At 44.2% G+C, this 23,471-nt stretch overlaps 1 protein-coding gene across 1 annotated transcript; it reads right to left on the reverse strand.

Moving 5' to 3' along the window:
• Positions 1 to 2,187: 2,187 nt before the first annotated feature.
• Positions 2,188 to 22,963, reverse strand: babam1 (BRISC and BRCA1 A complex member 1). Its single transcript, XM_063032100.1, has 8 exons — positions 22,246 to 22,963; positions 21,081 to 21,139; positions 18,475 to 18,595; positions 16,986 to 17,064; positions 16,114 to 16,138; positions 13,547 to 13,676; positions 12,318 to 12,404; positions 2,188 to 3,576 (listed from the first exon to the last, which is right to left on the reverse strand). Exons 1-8 carry the CDS (start codon positions 22,933 to 22,935, stop codon positions 3,376 to 3,378), a joined length of 1,392 nt encoding a protein of 463 aa, XP_062888170.1. The 5' UTR covers positions 22,936 to 22,963; the 3' UTR covers positions 2,188 to 3,375.
• Positions 22,964 to 23,471: the final 508 nt, after the last annotated feature.

The raw sequence follows: 23,471 nt of genomic DNA on the forward strand, positions 1-23,471 counted from the left end.
ATTAATAAACCTAAATATCTATGGATCAGGCCAACTTTGCTTGTTGTTCCACTACATTTAGTCCTCTCTCCACAGTGCTGAGACTGTGAGACTGTTCCAGCTGCTCCAGGCTTTGTATCTGCAACTCTTAATATTATCCCTGGGCATTGAAACTCAAAAACCTACTTATAATTCGCATTGCCTCTTCAGAATGCTTTTTTTTTTGCATGGAAAGTAAGTTACAAAGCCATCCTGGATTTTTCCAGACCCATAGGGAGGGCAGACAGTGCAAGATTGTAAGGGAAAAATGTTTGACTGGAAACGTCTTGAGTAATAAAGTGCATTTGTTGACCATTTATAGGATGTGGCAGGTAGAGCATTCTGAAATTAGAGGTATGAATCTGCAGATGCTGGCATCTAAAGCAACAATGTGCTGGAGGAACTCAGTGACTTAAACAGCAACTGTAGGGTAGCAGAGGGGGAGGAATTATCAACGATTTGAACTGTCAAAATACTACTTCTGGAGTAAATTACAGATGGCCAACCCACCTCCAAGTCCTAATGAAAATGTCCTTTTTATATAACATCTCTCATAATCTGCAAAAGTATCGGCAAAGCCAACAGTTTGTCCTCAGCAATGCTAAACAATATACCAGCCGCAGCCACGTGTGGTCTACATCAATTAAAGGCACGCATTCCATCTCTCTGTTACTTAAATCAGCAACTGGCAGATTCTTAAAGCTGGCTCCTGATCAGTAAATTCTTGCACAATGCACTGCCCCACTCCCAGAAATGTTCTGATAGTTGGCCCAGATGTACCAGCTGATACAACAGAGGAACAATTATCAATGACTGATATTCTCAAGCCTTTAAAAATAAATTTAATCAACATATCTAATATTTTAATGATTAAAAATAAAATGCTTACAGACACGAGAAAGCACTTAAAACATTTTTCCCTCCAAAAAATTAAATTTACCTGTACATGGTCTCTCTTTCGAGACCATTCCTCTGCATTGAAACTGCATCATCTAACGCATCACAGATTTCACCAGGAGAAAACCCAATGCCACTACAGGGGAACAAGAAGCTGTTGCTCTGCAGCTGTAGTCCATGTGGTATCGTACATCAGAGCAAGGTACCGTGTTGGGATGATGATAATGGTAATTTTGGGTCAGGAAGTCCTGCTTCTGTTTGGAGTACTTTGGGGCACTGGGCATCGGAAAGTTTGGTGAACTATCACCAATCCAGCTCCAATTTCAGAAACATGAGGGGAAACACAAGATGTTCATGTTATGAAAGACCCCAAGATTTCCCCATTCTATCATGCCAAATTAGTTCTAAATTTATTGACTATTTTGATTTTAAACCCATCTCTTCCTGCAAAAGTGTTCTGCACCAAATCCATACTACAAAGAGAAGAGTAATAAATAATCAAAATGACACACTTTTAATGATGTTCTTGAGAGCTAATTAGCTTTGGTAGAATGCGCTCTGTTTTTCTACCCTGGAGTATTTTAACAATCTATAACAGGACCTTAATTTAACATAAACTCCAAAAGATGAGAGCTCTGACAGGGCTACACGGGAGTCTCAGGCTTTGTTAGGGACTAGGATAATTTATTGATGAAAATACCTCACTGAGCCAAGGCTAAGATTATACAAGGCAAATATAGAAACTCATTTCAGATTGCAAGTAGCATTCATGTTCACAGATTGAGCACAAGGATGAATATCATCTTACGCTGATTCACGGTGAAGGTAAAGAAAACCCTGAAGTGGTTTAAAACGAATCTGGTACCTCAGAATAGAGAAATCTTAGGGTGCTTCACAATGTGAACTAGGATCACTGATATATATCGTGAAATTTATTGTGCTTTCCTTATGTTTCTAATTTTGGGAGCTGGCCAGGTGACGTTTTGTCTGAACTTCCTGACTCCTAGTGTCCCCGAAGTATTCCAAACAGAAGCTAGATTTCCTCAACAAAAAAAAACCCTTCTTCCCATCCCGCTACTGCTTTGCCCCCATCTTAGCACTATAATCCCTTTCAACATTACACCTTCTCTCAAACCTCAATTTACAGGCCAAGTAGATCTGCTGCCTCATGGTTTCAGCAGCCCAGGTTCAATCCCAGCACAGGCTTACTGTGGATGGTCTAGTTTGCTTCCACATCCCAAATATGCAGATTGGTAGATTAATTGGCTGTAGCAAACAGCCCCTTGTGTGTATGTGAATGGTATATATGCAGAACGGGTTGGGGGCATTGCTGAGGAAAATTAAATGAATTAGAGTAGGACTCGTGCAGTAAAAAAAATGAGAGTTTAACAGAGGAGGTTAAACTGATCCTCTGTTTCTGTGTTGTATCCATGATCAACGTTGACAGTGGTTGTGATTGAGCAAACAAATCATCAGCAAGATGGATGGGAAGTTTTCAAACAGGACATGCCAACTGGTCTGAGATGAACAGGGGCAGCGGGAAGCTCCCTGGAAACATATACAACAGCAACAGAGTGAAACAGTGAATACAGAGATCAGGCAGGTTAAATCAGTTAAGGGTCCATGTGACCTACACCTATTTCATTTGGAAGTAGCAGGGACTAGGTAATCCAAGCATCCTACTTCTGTGCTGTACGATCTAGAAATCTTCAATATTAAAAAATACAGAAATTTCTCAAAGTAGTTTTATTTCATTTAAAGCAAACAAAAATCGGCAAAAATGTTTTGCTTCAATACAAGCTTTCATTAAAGAATTATCTTGCCAGTGTTGCTGACTGGGGTTGAAGAGTTGTATTTACATAATATGTTATGCATTTGAAAGCACTGAATGCTTCTGAATTCTCATGAATTAACATGAAGTGCAAAGACTGACATACAGCAGCCATTAGGCACAGTAACACCAAAGGAACAAACAAGTAACAAATCAGGCAGGAACGTAAATTGATCTTGTGCTTTGGATGATAGAAGAACCTGTTCTTCAAAAGCAACACGGAATCGCCATTGCCGAATGGAAGAGGCAAGCGAGATCCCATATGTCTGGTCTTAAAGCAATGCAGTTGACCTTCAATACTACATGGTGCAAGAGTTGGAGATTCAGCCTACATTTTCCAACCACCATAAAAACTTAATAGTGTGCCACCATGCAAGATTGTGCTCATTTCGAAATGCTGAACAGGATCTATATTCTCCATTTTATAGTCAGAGCTAAACTGGACTGGAGCTACAGGACGAGGCAGCAGGTGTAGAACCTCATTGAGATGGTAGTCATTTACTGTGAGGCATGAGCGTAAGAACAATAGGAGAGAAAGACAGACACTGTGTGAAAGGAGAAATAGAGATGAAGAGATTAAGACAGTTGAGAAAGAATTTTAATTTACTTCTCCCAGAAACATCCTTCCATCAGACAGTCGCTTCCACTTCCACTGAATCTTCATCCTCCAGAAGACTATAAACCGCATGGACCTGGACTGGCCTCTGCAGCGGATGTGCGAGTAACTTGGCCATGCAGTTATGCAGCTCCACAGCTTGTCCAGTGAGTGACACGTCGTATTTGTAGCCGGTTCCCTTTGTGTCCAAGTTATTGAAAAATGAATGAGCTTCCTGTGTGAAGAAAGAAAATTTAATATCACTCAGGAATCTAAAAACAGAATAAAAATAGGAAGTACTTTAATGTATATTTAATTATTCCATTCATCATCCTGGCCTCAAAGTCAGAATATTCCAGGGGAACTTGAACCTATTCAAAGCTTTTAAAGAATGAAAATTACGCTGAATATCCAGAATACTCAGCTAGAATGCTGTATATTACATGTGCTGTGTTGTGGCTGTGACCATTAAACAAGAACCTTCTGCCCAGAGACAGGAAGGACAACAGTTATCTAGTCTCTCAGCCAATATTCCCTTACAGACAATATTAAGTAAAATACATGAGCCTTAAGCACATTACTTACTGATCCTACAGGCAACAATCTGTTGGAAGAACTCAGCAGGTTGAACAGCACCTTTGGGAGGAAGGGAATTGCCAACATTTTGGGTGGAAACAATGACAATTTATTTCCTCCACAGATACTGCTCAACCTGCTGAGTTTTTGCAGCAGATTGTCTGTCGCTCCAGATTCCAACATCTGCAGACACTTGCATCTCCATTGTCTGCAAGACCTTGCTGTGTGAAGCTTGACTACTGCATGTCCCAGTCACAGTAGCTTTGGCTGCTTCAGTCACCTTCTCTCCATAAAGTCAGGCAAGGGGCATTCACGAAGAACCTCTTATTTATCCGTTACCTATGGCTTCTCAGCCATCACAGTTGATAGAGCTCTCAACTACATCTGTTCTGTTTGCAATATTGCTACTAGGGGGACTGGTTAGGTCGACTTTATCCGCTCAGGGGATCTCCCATTCACTGCTACCAACCTTATAGTTCCCACACCTCGCACTTCCCGTTTCTACCTCCTACCCAAGATCCACAAACCTGCCTATCCTGGTAGACCTATTGTCTCAGCTTGCTCCTGCCCCACCGAACTCATTTCTGCATACCTCGACACTGTTTTATCCCCACTTGTTCAATCCCTTCCCACCTATGCTCGTGACACTTCTCACGCTCTTTAACTTTTCCACGATTTTAAGTTCCTTGGCCCCCACCACTTTATTTTCACCATGGATGTCCAGTCCCTATATACTTCCATCCCCCATCAGGAAGGTCTCAAAGCTCTCCGCTTCTTTTTGGATTCCAGACCTAACCAGTTCCCCTCTACGACCACTCTGCTCCGTCTAGCGGAATTAGTCCTTACTCTTAATAATTTCTCCTTTGGCTCCTCCCACTTCCTCCAAACTAAAGGTGTAGCTATGGGCACCCGTATGGGTCCTAGCTATGCCTGCCTTTTTGTTGGCTTTGTGGTACAATCTATGTTCCAAACCTATTCTGGTATCTGTCCCCCACTTTTCCTTCGCTACATCGACAACTGCATTGGCGCTGCTTCCTGCATGCATGCTGAGCTCGTTGACTTCATTAACTTTGCCTCCAACTTTCACCCTGCCCTCAAGTTTACCTAGTCCATTTCCGACACCTCCCTCCCCTTTCTAGATCTTTCTGTCTCTGTCTCTGGAGACAGCTTATCTACTGATGTCTACTATAAGCCTACTGACTCTCACAGCTATCTGGACTATTCCTCTTCTCACCCTGTCTCTTGCAAAAATGCCATCCCCTTCTCGCAATTCCTCCATCTCCGCCGCATCTGCTCTCAGGATGAGGCTTTTCATTCCAGGACAAGGGAGATGTCCTCCTTTTTTAAAGAAAGGGGCTTCCCTTCCTCTACCATCAACTCTGCTCTCAAACGCATCTCCCCCATTTCACGCACATCTGCTCTCACTCCATCCTCTCGCCACCCCACTAGGAATAGGTTCCTCTTGTCCTCACCTACCACCCCACCAGCCTCCGGGTCCAACATATTATTCTCCGTAACTTCCGCCACCTCCAACGGGATCCCACCACTAAGCACATCTTTCCCTCCCCCACCTCTCTGCTTTCCGCAGGGATCGCTCCCTACGCGACTCCCTTGTCCATTCCTCCCCCCCATCCCTCCCCACCAATCTCCCTCCTGGCACTTATCCCTGTAAGCGGAACAAGTGCTACACATGCCCTTACACTTCCTCCCTTACCACCATTCAGGACCCCAGACAGTCCTTCCAGGTGAGGCGACATTTCACCTGTGAGTTGGCTGGGGTGATATACTGTGTCTGGTGCTCCCGATGTGGGCTTCTATATATTGGCGAGACCCGACGCAGACTGGGAGATCGTTTCGCTGAACACCTACGCTCTGTCCGCAAGAGAAAGCAGGATCTCCCAGTGGCCACACATTGTAATTCCACGTCCCATTCCCATTCTGATATGTCTATCCACGGCCTCCTCTACTGTAAAGATGAAGCCACACTCAAGATGGAGGTACAACACCTTATATTCCATCTCCAACCTGATGGCATGAACATTGACTTCTCAAACTTCCGCCAAAGCCCCACCTTCCCCTCATACCCCATCCGTTATTTATTTATATACACACATTCTTTTTCTCTCTCTCTCCTTTTTCTCCCTCTGTCCCTCTCACTATAGCCCTTGCCCATCCTCCGGGTTTTTCCCCCCCTCCCCTTTTCTTTCTCCCTGGGCCTCCTGTCCCATGATCCTCTCATATCCCTTTTGCCAATCAACTGTCCAGCTCTTGGCTCCATCCCTCCCCCTCCTGTCTTCTCCTATCATTTTGGATCTCCCCCTCCCCTTCCCACTTTCAAATCTCTTACTAGCTTTTCTTTCAGTTAGTCCTGACGAAGGGTCTCGGTCTGAAACGTCGACTGTACCTCTTCCTAGAGATGCTGCCTGGCCTGCTGCATTCACCAGCAACTTTGATGCAGTGAAATGCGTCATTTCTGTTAACAAATGACACATCTTAGGACGTGCTGGGGTCACCACACATTCTGATGCCAACATAGCATGCCCACAATGCTTGGCAGAACAATACAGAATGGAACACGTAACAAATCATCAACAGCAGAACAAGCCTCTTTCCTCCTTCCCACACACACGAACAGTCCTCCAACTCCAGGGTAGGCCTCCAGTCGCCAGGCTTCGGCCATTGGGCTTTGACTTCCAATTGACCTTTGGGCCTTGATCTGCGGTATCAACCACCAGACAAGAATCCAAACTCCAGGCTCAAACTCTGGGCACACCAACTCAGCGTCCTCACGCCCCCTCGTGCCTCCTGCTCACACAAACATCTGATCCCAGGACCCAGCAACCTGGGACTGCACAACATGCACAGATGTTCTTTGTCACCCATCCACATGGCTGGCCTTTCAGCACAGCACAGAGGGCCTAGAATCCAGATGTCCTCCATTACCAGTTCCAACACACTTCCTTCACCACTGCGGCCACGTTTCTACTCACAACATCCAACGCCAGCCAAACCCTCTACAATGCTGCCTGACCTGAATACCTCCATCTTCCCTTTCACTCCAGTGCGCCAGAAGATGCAGTACTTTGTATTTTGTGATTTAATTTCTTATTTCTTGGACAATAGGGTACATTCAGCTCTTTCTATTTACCTCTCTTCCACACAGATCAGCTGTTACTAAATCTTTAATGCCACCTATCATTCATCCTCTCGAGCTCCAACCTACCACAGATATTCTCTCCTCTTTTGTCCTCTTCCCCCTCATCTCTTAATAGAACTTGAAACATCCCAATTTCTGACAATTGAGATTTCTGGTGAAAGTTCACTACTTCACATTCCACAATGAAAAAGGGATTTGTTTTGTTCTCTCTTGTACAACTTTATATAATTTATGTTTAACATAAGTTTTCCTTGTGATTGATGTTTCTGATGCTATGTGCCCACGATGTCTCTGCAAGATTTTCATTGGGGCGGTACGGCAGCGTAGTGGCTTGCACAACGCTTTACAGTCCCAGCGACTTGGGTTCAATTCCCGCTGGTGTCTGTAAGGAGTTTGTACGTTCTCCCCGTGGCCACGTGGGTGCTCCAGTTTCCTCCCACAGTCCACTGGTAGGTTAATTGGTCAATGAAAATTGTCAAATGATTAGGGGTTACTGGCCGGCATGGCTCAAAGGGCCTACTCCACGCTGCACCTCAATAAATAAACTTGACTTTGACTTAGGAAGTCCACTGCAATTGCTTGCTGAGATTTCTTTGATGACATCTCTCAAAACTTCAGCAGCTAGAAGAGCAAGTTCAGCAATGCACCAGAGCACCACCACCTCTAAATTTTCCTCCCAAGCCATACACCACCTCTCCTTAATTCTGCCTGTCTAAACTCGCTTCTGTCGAGATTGGTTAGTTTAGACACTGCATTGCTTTTCCCATTGGAGAGCTACCTGGTGTCCAGTTTCAGATATCCTGGGTATATAGAGAGTACGTGTGGGAGGTTCCTTCCCTCTTCTTTTGTTTCAGGCAAGCAGTGCACATGACCATTGGGAAGGTAAGCGCTGTGTGCGCTTTTAACTAAGAATGTTTGTTAAATGCACACGTATTTGTTGAGCATTCAGCTTGGTAGTCTCTGTAACTTGGGGAATATGGATGTTTGGTCGAATTTTCACTGTTTGTAAATAAATGATTAATATACTTATTCCCGTTTTCATTGTTTTCTGTCTCACTTGCCAGACCTGCAAACCTGTTTGAACATTATACCACCCTGACGTGGAAATATGTCACTGTTCCTTCTTCACCTGAGCTGAAACAAAGCACACTCATCCCAACAGCACTGCATAACATCTTCAGCACATGGAATGCTGTGGGTTAGGGTTGTGGCTTTTCATAACCTGAGGGGGATTAGAGATTGGCAATAAACATCAGACCGATCAGAAAGGCAACTATAGGTTTCCCCCGCCATCCGAAGGTAGAGTGTTCCTATGAAACGGTTCGTAAGCCGGAATGTCATAAAGCAAAGAAGCAATTACCATTTATTTATATGGGAACATTTTGTGAGTGTTCGCAGACCCAAAAATAACCTACCAAATCATGCCAAATAACATAAAATCTAAAATAACAGTAACATATAGTAAAAGCAGGAATGATATGATAAATACACAGCCTATATAAATTAGAAATACTTCTCTACAACGATTGCTTGCACTGTTCTCCGTAGCGAAAATCTCACGCAAGCGCTCTCGGCAGAAACACTCTCTCCAGTAACCTTTAAGCTATGAAGCTGCCAAATCATACCAAATAACACATAAAAATACACAGTCTATATAAAGTAGAAATAATGTATGTACAGTGTAGTATCAATTACTGGAACTGGGACAGCGCCGAGCACACTGATGATGGTGTGCTAGGCTGAGTCAGAGGTTGGGATGGTGCAATTGCCACTGATCTGGGCCGACATTTACATGCCGGGCGGCACCTAATTAATTAACTTGTTTATTTCGGCTTTTTTCTTAAAGACGTGCTGAGTGCCTCCCGGTTACCGCTGCATTCTTCACGAATCAGTATCTGTCCGCGGCCCGGAGGTTGGGACCACTGGGGTGGTGGGACATGGGGGTGTCATCCCATCGTCGATCAGGGCAGGCAGGTCATCTTCTTCTATGTCTGCCTGCCTCAATGTCGAAGGTCAAGGTTCGACGTCAGCTGCGGCTGATGTGGAAGGCTTGAAAAACGACGGTATGCTTGACTGCTAGCCTCACACATTTTTCTATCATACAGTTCTTTGTAAACCATCTTGCAAGTATGCCCTAAACTGACGTACCCTTTCAAAATTAAAGTCGTACTGTATCATTGCAGCGAAAATCTCACGCAGTTGCTTCACGTTCAGTTCCTGGACGACTTCACTTTCGGTCCGTTCACTACTGCATTCGGTTTTAATTGTTGTCCTTTCTTCTTCCAATTGCATCAGCTCTTCATCTATCAGTTCTTGGTCATGGGATGCCAAAACCTCTTCAACATCATCCTCGTCAACTTCCACAAGCCAAACTCACTTTGTCCTTACTTCGTTCACCATGATTGAAACGCCTAATTATGTCTAGTTTTACGCTAACTGCAACACCCTTATGAGTTCTTTTAGGCTTTTCTGATACCTTAGAACTCACCTTGCAAACGGCTGCTCACAGGCATGTGTTTAAGCAATGCGGGCAAGAATGCCGTTCCGAATCCGGGGGAGAGCGGCTGCTCGGGGTGCGTGCTGATTTTTTTTCGCACACTTCTTTTTTCTAACAGTGAAAACACCTCCTGTTAGCGAAAACAGGGAACTAATGTAGGTCTTTCGTAACAGTGAGGTTTCGTAAAGCAAACGTTCAAAAAGCGGGGGCCACCTGTACTCCAAGAAGAACGAAAAATATTACGTCTATTCAAAAGTAGTTATTTTGTTTCTGTTGAAGCAACACTACAGAAATACTGGCTATTCCTGACAGTCTTTAATAATCTGCTCACCAAGATGCAAATTGATCTTTTGTCTGTTTGCTGCAGTTGTATTACTTATCCAGTTAAACACTGCTTGTAATATCTGAAGCAGTCAAGACCTTGAGGGGGTAATGAAAAGCCAGCTCACCAACTACACATTCATTATCTTAGGTGCTAGAGAAAGATTGTAGAAAAAAAGATACATGATTTTAAACAGAATGATAGAACATTCCTCCTATTCCCCTACATTCCTCCTTAGAACTTCTGGAGAATAAAGACGCATACGTAAGGCTCCTTTTCATTGACTACAGCTCTGCCTTTAATACCATCATTCCAAATAAACTGATTCCTAAGCTCCGGAACCTGGGCCTTAGCATTCAGATCTGCAGCTGGATCTTCAACTTCCTCACAGACAGGACCCGGGCTATAAAAATAGGGGACAAGCTCTCCTCTACAATCACTCTGAGCACCGGTGCCCCACAAGGCTATGTACTCAGCCCCCTGCTGTACTCACTGTACACCCATGATTGTGTAGCCAAGTTTCCATCGAACTCAATATATGTTTGCTGATGACACCACAATTGTAGGCTGTATTTCGGGTAATGATGAGTTTGAGTACAGAGAGGAAATTAAGAACCTGGTGGCATGGTGCGAAGACAATAACCTATCCCTCAACGTCAGCAAGACGAAGGAATTGGTTGTTGACTTCAGAAGGAGTAGAGGACCCAATGACCCAATTTACATCGGTGGTGCACAAGTGGAACAGGTCAAAAGCTTTAAGTTCCTCAGGGTCAATATCACAAATGACCTGACTTGGTCCAACCAAGCACAGTCCACTGCCAAGAAGGCCCACCAGCGCCTTTACTTCCTGAGAAAGCTAAAGAAATTTGGCCTGTCCCCTAAAACCCTCACTAATTTTTATAGATGCACCATAGAAAGCATTCTTCTAGGGTGCATCACAACCTGGTATGGAAGTTGTCCTGTCCAAGACCAGAACAAGCTGTAGAAGATCATGAACACAGCCCAGCACATCACACAAACCAATCTTCCGTCCTTGGACTCACTTTACACCGCAGGCTGTCGGAGCAGTGCTGCCAGGATAATCAAGGACACGACCCACCCAGCCAACATACTTTTTGTCCCTCTTCCCTCCAGGGAAGGCTCAGGAGCTTGAAGACTTGTATGGCCAGATTTGGGAACAGCTTCTTTCCAACTGTGATAAGACTGTTGAACAGATCCTGACCCGGATATGGGCCGTACCCTCCAAATATCCAGATCTGCCTCTCAGTTTTTTTGCACTACCTTACTTTCCCTTTTCTATTTTCTACTTATGCTTTATAATTTAAATTTTTAATATTTACTATCGATTTGTAATCCAGGGAGCATGAAGCGCAGAATCAAATATCGCTGTGATGATTGTACGTTCTACTATCAATTGTTTGGTGACAATAAAGTATGAAGTAAAGAACTTTATTTTACTGAACAAGATTATTCAGTGTGAACCGTATCAGATCAATTGTGAGAATGTGGCAAGAGCGCATGTGGCTGATTGATCGCGCAGTGAATTGATTGGGCCTCCTGCACATAGAAGGCTCTCTCTTTTTTGCGTGGGCTTTCAAGTGCACTTTTTTTTTGTCTCAGCAGGCCCGGTTTGTCACCACCAAACTGTTAAGTTGCCCACTGTGTACTGTTACTAATGTGATTCAGTAAAAATGTTTAATCCTACTACTCCGTTGTTGGTCTTGCTCTCCGCATATACAACACAGCCCATCATCGAAAAGTAGATATTGAGGCCAATTCTATCCCAGACAAATGATTATCTAGGTACTTATTTTAAACTTGCTTCTTATCACACTTACAGGCAAAGAATTCCAACTATTCTTTTGGAGGAAAACCATTGCCTTCCTCCCTGCCCCCTCCCCCACTCCTTCCACCACTCTGAACTCTGACCCTACCACTAAGTAGTGTAAACCTTTATTCCCTGAATAAAGCAACCTCTGATAATGCAAGTTCTTGTTACTCATCTCATCTCTGCTATTTATGAATTGTGCCCTCATATTCTTGTTACACAGAAAATATCACAGGCTTTTCTCAAAATGGGTGTAACCAATATACAGTGCACTAATGCTTTATATATTCTTAACACTTATGTCTTAATCAATAAGAATGAAGATATATATACCTTGTAATATTTATATGGAGCAAATTAGGTAGCACAAACTGTTTTCATTGATTACCTTTAGACTCGATGCATACCTGTCCCACTTTATTGCTTCCCCCTCTCCACATGGGTAAATGTGCTGCCCCACCCCCCTTGCAAACTATCTGCCATATTTTCTTTACAACAGTAGCTGCACCGCACATTACGAGAAGGTGGACAAAATCAGCAAGACAAACATTGGAGATGTTGGGAGGGTGGGGAGGTAGGGGAAAGTACAACACTACCTTGGAACCAGGCTCCTCTTCCATTTCTTCAGTTCTGTTGTAAACATAAATCACATCGAAGAAAAAATAAGGGGATTGCAGAATTTTCTGTGGGGAGAGGTGTAGAAACACATTGATTATACTGGGCATCAAGTAAAACTGTATATCAACTTAGAAATATAATCTTTCTCAGCACATTACATCCCACAGGATGGAACAAATGAAAGAAGTGAAAACTGATGAACTTTGTTAGGGAGGAATATTGAGCAATAATGGAAGTGAGTCTGTTGAGGTACAAAGTGAACCATTGTCCAACTGGAGTGGATACAAACAACAAAATGAAGCTAAGCAGAAATTAAGTTAGCAGGTTCTCGAGAGGCTTTAAGGCAGAAATAGATAAAGCAATGTGAAAGAGTACAGATGAAGAGCTAGAGATAATCGGCTAGGAAAAAAAAACTCCAGGCCCAGGAACAGTTGAGGACAAATGCAAGAGTGCAGGAAGTTGGAGGGACATGAAGGAATTGAGAAAGTGGGAAGAGGATGACTGCAGGACCAAGTATGAGTGTCATAGGCCTCAGAAAGTTGGCAATCCGCCCAAAATGACACAAGGTAGAGACTACCTCACACTCTCATTCTAAAACCAAATGCCCAAACCAGACCTCTTTGGAATGATGGGCTTCTGAGATCTTGCAGATTATTGAACAAAACAAAACAAAACAAAAAAAAACAATTACCCCAGCAATCTAGAATCCTTTCACCCTCAACCCCATCATCCCTTCATTTCCAAAATCCCAGATACCCCAATTCCATTCCCCTATTTTATCTCTCAATCCAGAAATACACTATTGTTTTTGGTCACGTTCCCCAGTAATTCTACAGGCTCTGCTTTTTTCTTCCCAACCCAAGAATTATTTGAATTCATCACAAATATGGATACCTTTTCCCATTCTTCTTCAATTTCGATTTCTCACCTGATCAATGCACCTTAAATTACAAAAATCCATTACCTCAATTTTGAGTGTATAAACTGAGCACTCCAAACCCTCTGAGGAACAGGATGCTCAGGGAGTTGTGATCCTTTGAAGGAATTTCTCATGTTGGTGGCTGACCAAAAACATTTTCTAAAATGGATCAAAGTAGCCAAAGGCTGTATCCCATATGCACCCAGCAAGCAGTATCTTTGTCCCCATTATTGCAAGGGTTGGGGGAGTTACAAATTCAAACAGGAGGCAAAATATCATGCTACTTACGCTGAAGTGCTCCACTGAAACTGACTGCGGGTTGCAGGGTGTTCGAATGTAGACTAGTATCATCCGTACGATGTATGGAGGCGGGATTGTCTGCACACTTTCTGTCACTGGCAATTCAATTTTCTGTTGTCTGGGATCAGATGCTAAAATGAATTAATCTGAGTAATAAGCTCAGCCTAGCAAGGTTATGAAAGGTCACAAAAACTCAAAGGCCTTCCCAAGATGTGGGAGGACTCTGCCAGTTTTCTATCTGGAATGTGTACAGCACTCACAATTCAATGAAGAACCACAATTGCGCTTGCGTGCAACTGTCACTCACTGGTTAGCACCTCAGCTCAAAGTCAGGTTGAGGATTCAATACTACTCCAAAATCCCATGCAAAAACACAGTTTGGCACTTCCAGTGCGGGAAGCAAGGGTGTGCAGCTCTAATAGAGGTGTCAACTTTCAGGTGAAACACTTAATTAAATCCTTGCCCTCCCTCTCAGGTGAACGCAAACACTCCAATCAATTGAGGAGCAGGGCAACTACATTTAGTGCCTGGACAAACTTTATTCCTTTTAGCTGCATCACTAAAGGATTTCTTTTGCAGTCTGTATCATATTGATGTTGTGAGATCTTTCCATGAACACCGTGACATTTACAACACTACAACCATCTGTTAGTCTCGCGAGACCATGGATCTGCACCTGGAAAGCTCCAGGGCGTAGGCCTGGCAAGGTTGTATGGAAGACCAGCAGTTGCCCATGCTGCAAGTCTCCCCTCTCCACGACACTGATGTTGTCCAAGAGAAGGGCAAGGGCCGATACAGCTTGGCATCAGTGTTGTCACAGGAGTTGCCAGAACAAGGTTGAAGGCAATGTCGGACTGCCTTAGGGACTCCAGGTCTGGATTTGTCCTCAGGGTTTACTCCTGAAAACCCTGTCCCATGAGTGGGTATGGCCGGAAGGCAGCGGAGATTTGAAATCAGAGTTTTCCCTCTCTTAGATCAGCGGTCCCCAAACACCGGGCCGCAAAGCATGTGCTACCGGGCCGCGAGGAAACAATATGATTTGGCGATATGAGTCAGCTGCACCTCTCCTCATTCCCTGTCATGCCCACTGTTGAGCTTGAATGCACGTAAGGTCATTACCCGCACGTCATCCGTGTCAGCGCGGGAAGGAGATCAACTCCTCGAGCTTGCAAATGACGGCGGGCTGAAAAGTATGTTTGACATAACATCTCTGCCGGCATTCCAGATCAAAGTCAAGGCTAAATATCCTGAGATAGCCACAAAAGCACTGAAAACATTGCTTCCATTTCCAACATATCTCTGCAATGAATGCAACGATAACTAAATTGAGGAATAGACTGGACATAAGGTACCCCCTTTGAGTATCGCTGTCTCCCATCACCCCTCGATAGGACCGTCTTGTTGCAGGTAAACAAGCCCAGCGCTCCCACTGATTCAGCGATATTGGTGTGTAGCAATGATTTTATATGTTCATGCGAGGAAAATATGTGCTGTGTGTTTAATATCCAAACGTTACTTAAAATGTTATGATGCTGTTGACTTAAAAGTAACTTATATAACCATATAACAATTACAGCACGGAAACAGGCCATCTCGGCCCTTCCAGTCCGTGCCGAACGCTACTCTCACCTAGTCCCACCGACCTGCACTCAGCCCATAACCCTCCATTCCTTTCCTGTCCATATACCTATCCATTTTTTCTTTAAATGATAATATCGAACCTGCCTCTACCACTTCTACTGGAAGTTCGTTCAACACTTACTTCAAGCTCCCCCGTCCTCCCCTGATAACTGACTTATCACTACATTCATGTGAGGAAAATATGCACTGTGTGTTTAATATTAAATTCACTAGATAAACCCTTTTAGAAACGAAATTGAGTTTATTAGCCACTTATCACCTACATTCCGGTCGTGATTAACACCCTCCCCCCCCACCCCGAACAGAATTGCCAAATATGATGTGTAGGGAAAAAAAAATCGGCAAGTACACGCATGCGCACACAGGTGCCCGCGCAAGGCTTCATGGTCATTGTAGTCTTTCTTGGGGTAAGCACAACGTATTTGACTGGTCTTCTTGTCCATTTGCAATGCTACCCCGCCCCCCCCCCCCCCCCCCGGTCAGCCGGTCTGCAGTGCAAAAAAGGTTGGGGACCCCTGTCTTAGATGGACTGCCTTCCCAGGCTGACGAGCTCCATCTACACTACAACAGTGACTAAACGTTAAAGTTGCTCGTTAGCCGTACTGCTCTTTCTGATGTCAAATGATTACGACAGGCACTGTAGAAATGGGAATGTCCTGTGCACATTTACAGTGAATCCTCAGACAGGACTGTGCTCTGAAGCAGCAGTTACTTGCTTACTGCATACCAAGCTGATGCAAAGTACTGCCAGGCTTATTTTCACACTTATTTACAGAGGAATGTGTCAGTTTCAAAGATTACTCAACCTGGTCTGGAACTCCCCACTCACTGAGAGCTTTCTCAAATATATTTTTTGGATGCATCAGCTCAAGATAGAACACATTTTAAAAAAAGTTGGAGTAAGAGCTACTTACACAAGGTTAAAGAGCCCATCCAGATCTGGAATTAGACTTTAAGGAAAAAAAATGAAGAATTATGTAGCATCACAGTACAGAGTGATCACTAGGCCAAATGGAATTATGCTCTACACAAGCCTCCACCCAGTCACCAATAACCTACCATTTCTTTCTCTTTTATCATAAACATCGAGCCTGCCCTTTATTCTGTCAAAGACATTTGCAACCAGTCCCTGCATACTCACCATCTGACGTCTGAAGGATGCCTCTTAAGTTTATTTCTGATTACTGTGTAGCAGCAATTCTTATTCTTGATTTCAACTTTCACATGAGGAAATTGTTTCCAAAAAGCCTATTATTCAAACACTTCTCGATTTGAAGATCACTCACTGATTTCCTCTTCATTTTCTTCATCTTGCTGTAACCTTCCAGTTGTGACAACACCTTTGTAAATCTTCCCTACACTTTCTAGTGTTGCAACTGGCCAACTTGCCCCATCAGTCTCTTAAACACTGTTTTGTACAGGGCCAGGCTATCCAACAGTATTAGAGTGACAGACATATCTCACTATAACTGCACAGTGCCACTATCACAAAACCCCAGTTTTGTAAACAGCTAAGTACGATCAGTTCTGACTCAAGCCAACTTTAGAAGATGCATATCTCTAATTATATCACTGGAGAGCTTCGACAGTTCAAGTGAAATACAATATGAAACTTCCTCTTCTATTACAGTTTACTAAGCTCTTAATATTGGACATGGAATCCTCGGTCTGGTTTATTCATGCCCAAACATCTCTGCAACAGGCACAGAACGTGCCCTGCAGTCTTATAGGATGACAGCAACACAGTCCAATTCAGGACTCATGGACCTCCACAAGAAAAGGATACCGAAAGACTCACAGACATTTGTATCTAGGTCGTACAGACAGCTGCAAACTTCCCGGGGGTCAGAGGTAAAGCCAGACAGCTGGAATGAAGGAAAGAGAAATGGAACATGCATATCAGCTAATAATTCAGATCAATGCTCCAATAGTTCCAATCATCTGCTTGGTTAGTACATAGACTGAATTATATTCTAGTGCCATCAACTGGCTTACTTTTGGCACTACACCATGGCTGCTGACATGGCAGCGAGAGCCAGTGTGCAAATTCAAAACATGCAGGTAGGGAAAATGGTCTAAAATCACTCCAGTGATTTGGTTTTTGATCCCGGTATGAACAGTTAAGGATCAATGCTGTTTTGGGCACACAGGGCAATTCCAGTGGTTTGAATGGTACCAGCTAGGCACACTTTCTTCCCTCCGACCTCAGCTTTAGACTGTACATTGTACACTCCATCGTCCCGCCACCCCACTAGGAATAGGGTTCCCCTTGTCCTCACCTACCACCCCACCAGCCTCCGGGTCCACCATATAATTCTCCATAACTTCCGCCACCTCCAACGGGATCCCACCACCAAGCACATCTTCCCCCCCCCCCCCCCGGCTTTCCGCAGGGATCGCTCCCTACACGACTCCCTTGTTCATTCGTCCTCCCCATTCCTCCCCACCGATCTCCCCCCTGGCACTTATCCTTGTAAGCGGAACAAGTGCTACACACACTTCCTCCCTCACCACCATTCAGGGCCCCAGACAGTCCTTCCAGATGAGGCGACACTTCACCTGTCAGTCGGCTGGAGTGATATACTGCATCCAGTGCTCCCGTCCTTCTATATGTTGGTGAGACCCGACGCAGACTGGGAGATCATTTTGCTGAACACCTATGCTCTGTCCGCCAGAGAAAGCAGGATCTCCCAGTGGCCACACATTTTAATTCCACGTCCCATTCCCATTCTGACATGTCTATCCACGGCCTCCTCTACTGTAAAGATGAAGCCAAACTCAGGTTGGAGGAACAACACCCTATATTCCGTCTGGGTAGCCTCCAACCTGATGGCATGAACATTGACTTCTCAAACTTCCGCTAATGCCCCACCTCCCCCTTGTACCCCATCTGTTATTTATTTATATACACACATTCTTTTTCTCTCTTTCCTTTTTCTCCTCTGTCCCTCTCACTATACCTCTTGCCCATCCTCTGGGTTTTTTTCCCCCGCTCCCCCTTTTCTTTCTCCCTGGGCCCCCTGTCCCATGATCCTCTCGTATCCCTTTTGCCAATCACCTGTCCAGCTCTTGGCTCCATCCCTCCCCCTCCTGTCTTCTCCTATCATTTCGGATCTCCCCCTCCCCCTCCCACTTTCAAATCTCTTACTAGCTCTTCTTTCAGTTAGTCCTGACGAAGAGTCTCGGCCCAAAACATCGACTGTACCACTTCCTAGAGATGCTGCCTGGCCTGCTGCGTTCACCAGCAACTTTGATGTGTGTTGTATTGTTCTTACCCAAGTGACTTCATCATTCACCACCACGAGGGCAAACTCATGCCGCTTGTCAATCTTGTGCTTTGTCCTGACAAACATTTCTATCATTTTCTGAGCAATGTTTAACGCGTTGGTTTTGGAACTAAGTAAAAAAAAACAAAAGAATAAAATCAAATTCAGCAATTCCCAGTACCTAATCAAAGTCAAATCACTACAGTCCCAGTACCTGAGTCACAGCCGATCCAATAGCCTCAAGGATAAATGAACTATCAACCCAACTATCACCCAGTACCACAGAAACTTGCATTGAATGAGACAGTCACTTGGCCCACAGTTCCTACTCACCCTCCCACCACACCACCCCCCCCCAGACAGAAGAGGGATAGAGTTCCCCTGGTCTTCCCACCCCACCACCCTACATCTCCACTACATCAAGCTTCATAACTTCTACCACCAGCCGCAACTTCCCCTCCCCACCCCTTTCCACATGGATCACTCGCTCTGTGGTTCCTCATCTGCTCATCCTTCCCCAAGCACTTTCCCCTCCAACCATAAGAGGTGTTACCTCTACACCTCCTCTCCTACCATCATCCAGGGCTCTAAACAGCCCTCCTGGGTGAGGCAGACATTCACATGCCTTAATTATTAAATCTAGTCTTCCTGACGTGGTCTCTTTTACATTGACGAGACCAGGAATAGACCAGACAACAGCTTTGCTGAGCCACAGTACTCCGTCCACCATGGATGTCTGGATCTCTCGGTTGTTATTCTCCTTCTCATTTCCATGTTGATATGACTGCCCTCAGCATCTTCCTCTGCCAGGGTGTGGCTAAACACAAACCAGAGGAATAGCACCTCATATTCTGCCTAAGTAGGCACCCAATGGCAAGAGTACTGAATCCTCCAACTTCCAGTAAACTGCTCTCCTCCTGATCTACTCACATCAGCCACCATCACGTCGTTTTTTGCCCTTCCTTGAGTCACTCGATCTTCCCATCACCCACACACTCCTCCGCTGTTCCCATCTATCTGCCATTCCATGATCCACCTTACTCCCCGCAGCTTCCATCACCTTCACCTTTAGCCTTTTGTCACCCGCCCAGTTTCCACTGCTGCTTTCAATCTACCTCCCTGCATCTGCTCTTGCTACACCCCTTCCCTCCATCTCTTTAAACCAGCTATCTCCCCTCTATCTTTCAGTCCATAGCAAGGGTCTCAACCCAAAATGTCAACTCACAAACATGAGAAAGTCTGCAGGTGCTGGAAATCCAAGCCACACATATACACACAAAATGCTGGAGGAACTCAGCAGGCCAGGCAGCATCTATGGAAAAAGAGAACAGTCGACATTTTGGGCTGAGACCCTTCTTCAGGACTGCTGCCTGGCCTGCTGAGTTCTTCCAGCATTTTGTGTGTGTCGCCAAGAAGTCAACTGTCCATTTCCCTCCATAGAAGCTTCCTGACCCACCGAGTTCTTCCGCAATCTTGTGTGATTCTCCAGATTCCAGCACCTACTGTCTCCTGTGTCTCCACTTGGCCCACTGTACATGGCTAGGATTTTTTTTAACTACCTAATTAGTTGCCAATTTTTTACTATTCCACAGCTATCATCACCCACAGCCCCATCGAGTAGTTATCCAATTCAGCTATTAAACTTGCTTGCACATTCCACATCACAACTCACTGTACAAATACATTCTAATCTTTCCTTTTACCAATTATGATAAATCTGTGCTGTCTTTGGTTTTTTTCTTTTTGCTAACTCCTGGAAACAGTAGTCCTTAGTTTCTCCATAAAAACCATAATAACCTTTAATGTTCTTTGTGAAAATATAAATTCTCCTCTCAGCCGTTTTGCCACCAGATTAATTCCACAGGGACAAAACTTGAAGAGACTAATTGCATTCTCAAAGTCAATACAGAATAAAATCCAAAACCCTTCCCTATTGGCCACTCCACTAAACAAAATGTTATGACAAAGCTAAAATTCCTCACATGGAACTCAGCTCTACACTAAACTCTAAAAACCCAATCAACATCAACTCAACTTACTCTCAAAGCAAAACCTCTCTTTCTTCCTCCTCACCCGCACTGCAGTCCTCCGAGACTTCCATTCCACTCACTCTGCATGGATTCTGTTAAAACTACAATTCTCGATTAGTCATTCAATCTTACAACCTGCACTTGGACACAAGAAGAAACTGGTCTAAAAGGCTGACTTCCAAATCAGATAAAGAATGGCAGCCACACTTGATTCACATAACATTTGCCTCATCCCATCTCAGCTACACAAGCCTCCTCTCACTCAGTCTCACCTTACCTTAGGAATATATTCTATTGTTTTTAAAGCAGTTTCATTTTAAATACATCTCTGCTTGTTCCCTCAACTACTCCCTGTGGGAACAAATGGTACATTTTCACCACTGAGGCAAATGTTTCCGCTGATTCTACTTATTAAAGACCCATCTTATCTGTATCTCCTCTAAATAGCACATTAAATAGCTTCATAAAGTTTCAAGCTTCTTCAGCATTCAGTTTTCCTGCAGAAAGAAAGCGCCAGTCTGCCCAATTTTCTGGCAGATGTTCATAGATGGCAAGCGTCAAAATAATAACATGAAGTATCCTAACCCATTCATCGACTCTAGTTTCTGCAGTGACATCTCCTCTGAAAGATCCAAGCAGATGATCTGTGAAGAGAATGAGACAAGACTTGAAGCCAGACCTTTTGCAGTCTGAGCCTACATGATAGACACATCGCTGACCCATGACCCAGATCTAACCCACTCAGCAAAACATTGCAATGCTTAAAACCTTACTCTAATGTAACTAGGACCATCACACCATGACACACAAAACTGGTGCTCAAAAGAAATCACACTTTAAAAATGTCTACAACACACAGAAACCATCTTCCTTGTTAGCGGCACTCTCCATAAACTGCAACTTTGTCAGTAATCCAGGATAAACTTTCACTTGGGCTGCCTTCAGTCCTTCAATCTCACTGTCCTACACATGCTTCAACATAAAATACATTTAAATATATCCCAATCTCCTCATTGTAGATCGTCCCTTCTGCTGTTTCTGATGTATCCTCATCTCTCTGTATACATCCTTCTATGCAACAGCCATCTGTGATGATCAGAACCCCAATAAAAGGACCTTGGGCTGTAAATCCTTTCCCTGAAAGTTTGCTATACAGTAATCACTATCAAACCTGGCTTTTCCCCTCCCCACATACAACACCCATTGGGATTATGGAGAAATATTTGTCATAATTTGGATATTTCCATCTACAGAATTAGGTTAGGAGCCAGGATGGAAGTAGTTTGGGTCACATAATGACTGAGCACTCAACACACCAGCTTCATACCTACAGAGGGATACTGTACTAATAATCCAAGTTGCATAATCCTTATTCCTAATTTATTTCTTATAACTCAATTATAATGTAATGAGTGCATTAGCTTTCTAACCTCTCTATACACAAAAGGCCATTTCAAATCTAACTAATTCCCTCCCGCAAGACAACCAAATTCCATTTATCAATCAAGGTCATTCAAAACTTCCCCTCCTTTCCAGATAACTCATACATTAAAATGTCTCCAGCTTTCGATTCTACATTACATACTCTTCAGATTTTATTACATAGCTTCCTGCAGAACAGAAGTGCACCATCACAAAAGTTTAGTAACTGATTCGGTCAACATGCACTACAATAATTTTCCCTAATTATATATTTTATTTCCAAACAGTAATTGACCAGTTTTTTAAAAGCAAACACAACAGAACTTACCACTTTCTCTGGGCAGTTAACCTTTGGGGTCCTGATCTGAATCTCAGGCTGGGGTTGACTTTGGAACCGCAGTTGAGATTGGAATTGGGGCTGACTCTGGGATTGGGGAAGGGCTGAAGACTGACCTTGAGGCAGGGTCTGGTTTTGAAGCTGAGGTTGGCTTTGAGACTGGGGCAGCGACTGAGGTTTGGACTGGAATTGGGACTGAGACTGAGACTGGGGCAGTGACTGGGTTGGACACGGGGGTGTAGGTTGGGACTGACTTTGGGTTTGGTTTGCGGTTTGGGGTGGATTGGGGGACTGATTTGAAGACTGGGACTGGAATTTACTCTGGGATTGAGTTTGAGTTATGGACTGGGGCTGGAACTGGCTTTGAGATTGGGACTGGGGTTGAGACTGGTTCTGGGTCTGGAACGAGGGCAGACTGTGGGCTTGGGCCTGGGCCTCCTGTTCCTGCTGCCTCCTCCGACTACCCCTGGTCCTTCCCCCGACTCCTGGGCTCTCAGTTCCAGCCTCTCCATCTCCTTCTCTACTGCCCGACTGCGCCCCCTGACCGGGCGGATCCTGTCTGTCCTCTGCGCCCTCGGGGTTGGACCGGGTACTCGGCCGCTGAACGCTCGGGCCCGAAGCCTGGGGCTCGGGTTCAGAACCGGCCGGCGCCTCTCGGCCTTCCTCAACGGGCGCCGACATTTCTCCACTACAAACACCAGGGCGGAAATCGTCCTTAATGGTTTCTGGGAGATGTAGTTCCTCGTCTTCAGTTTCCGCCTGTGAAATCAAAAGAAGGACTACAATCCCAGAGGAAACAGTGGCGCCGCTATTTTGTAGTTCCTGATGCCTCTTTCCCATTGCACTCAACGAGAAATAAACTACATCTCACAGAATGCTGCGTGAAACTTCGCCAGAGCATGTCTTTCGTTTTATCATCTATCTTGTTATATGATTACCGTAAATCAATCTATTTCTAAAAGGCTCATCCATTCCAACACAATGTATGACAACTCATGGATAACCAGAAAATACTAATTTATTTCCTTTCTTACTTACGAGAAGGGAACGATTTTTTGTTTCTCAACTTTTATTGTAGTGAATTATGGTCAGGGAGGGCAAGTATATCTTTAATTGTAGCTGTTAACCTCTATATGTGGAAATCTCTCCTAATTTTGGCTGCTTTAGAAATTCGTGTTGGGATTTTAGAAATTCCACTGTTTTATTTCTGCTACTTG

The sequence above is a fragment of the Mobula hypostoma genome, chromosome 24, assembly GCF_963921235.1.
Source record: "Mobula hypostoma chromosome 24, sMobHyp1.1, whole genome shotgun sequence".
In the NCBI taxonomy this organism is placed as follows: domain Eukaryota; kingdom Metazoa; phylum Chordata; class Chondrichthyes; order Myliobatiformes; family Myliobatidae; genus Mobula; species Mobula hypostoma.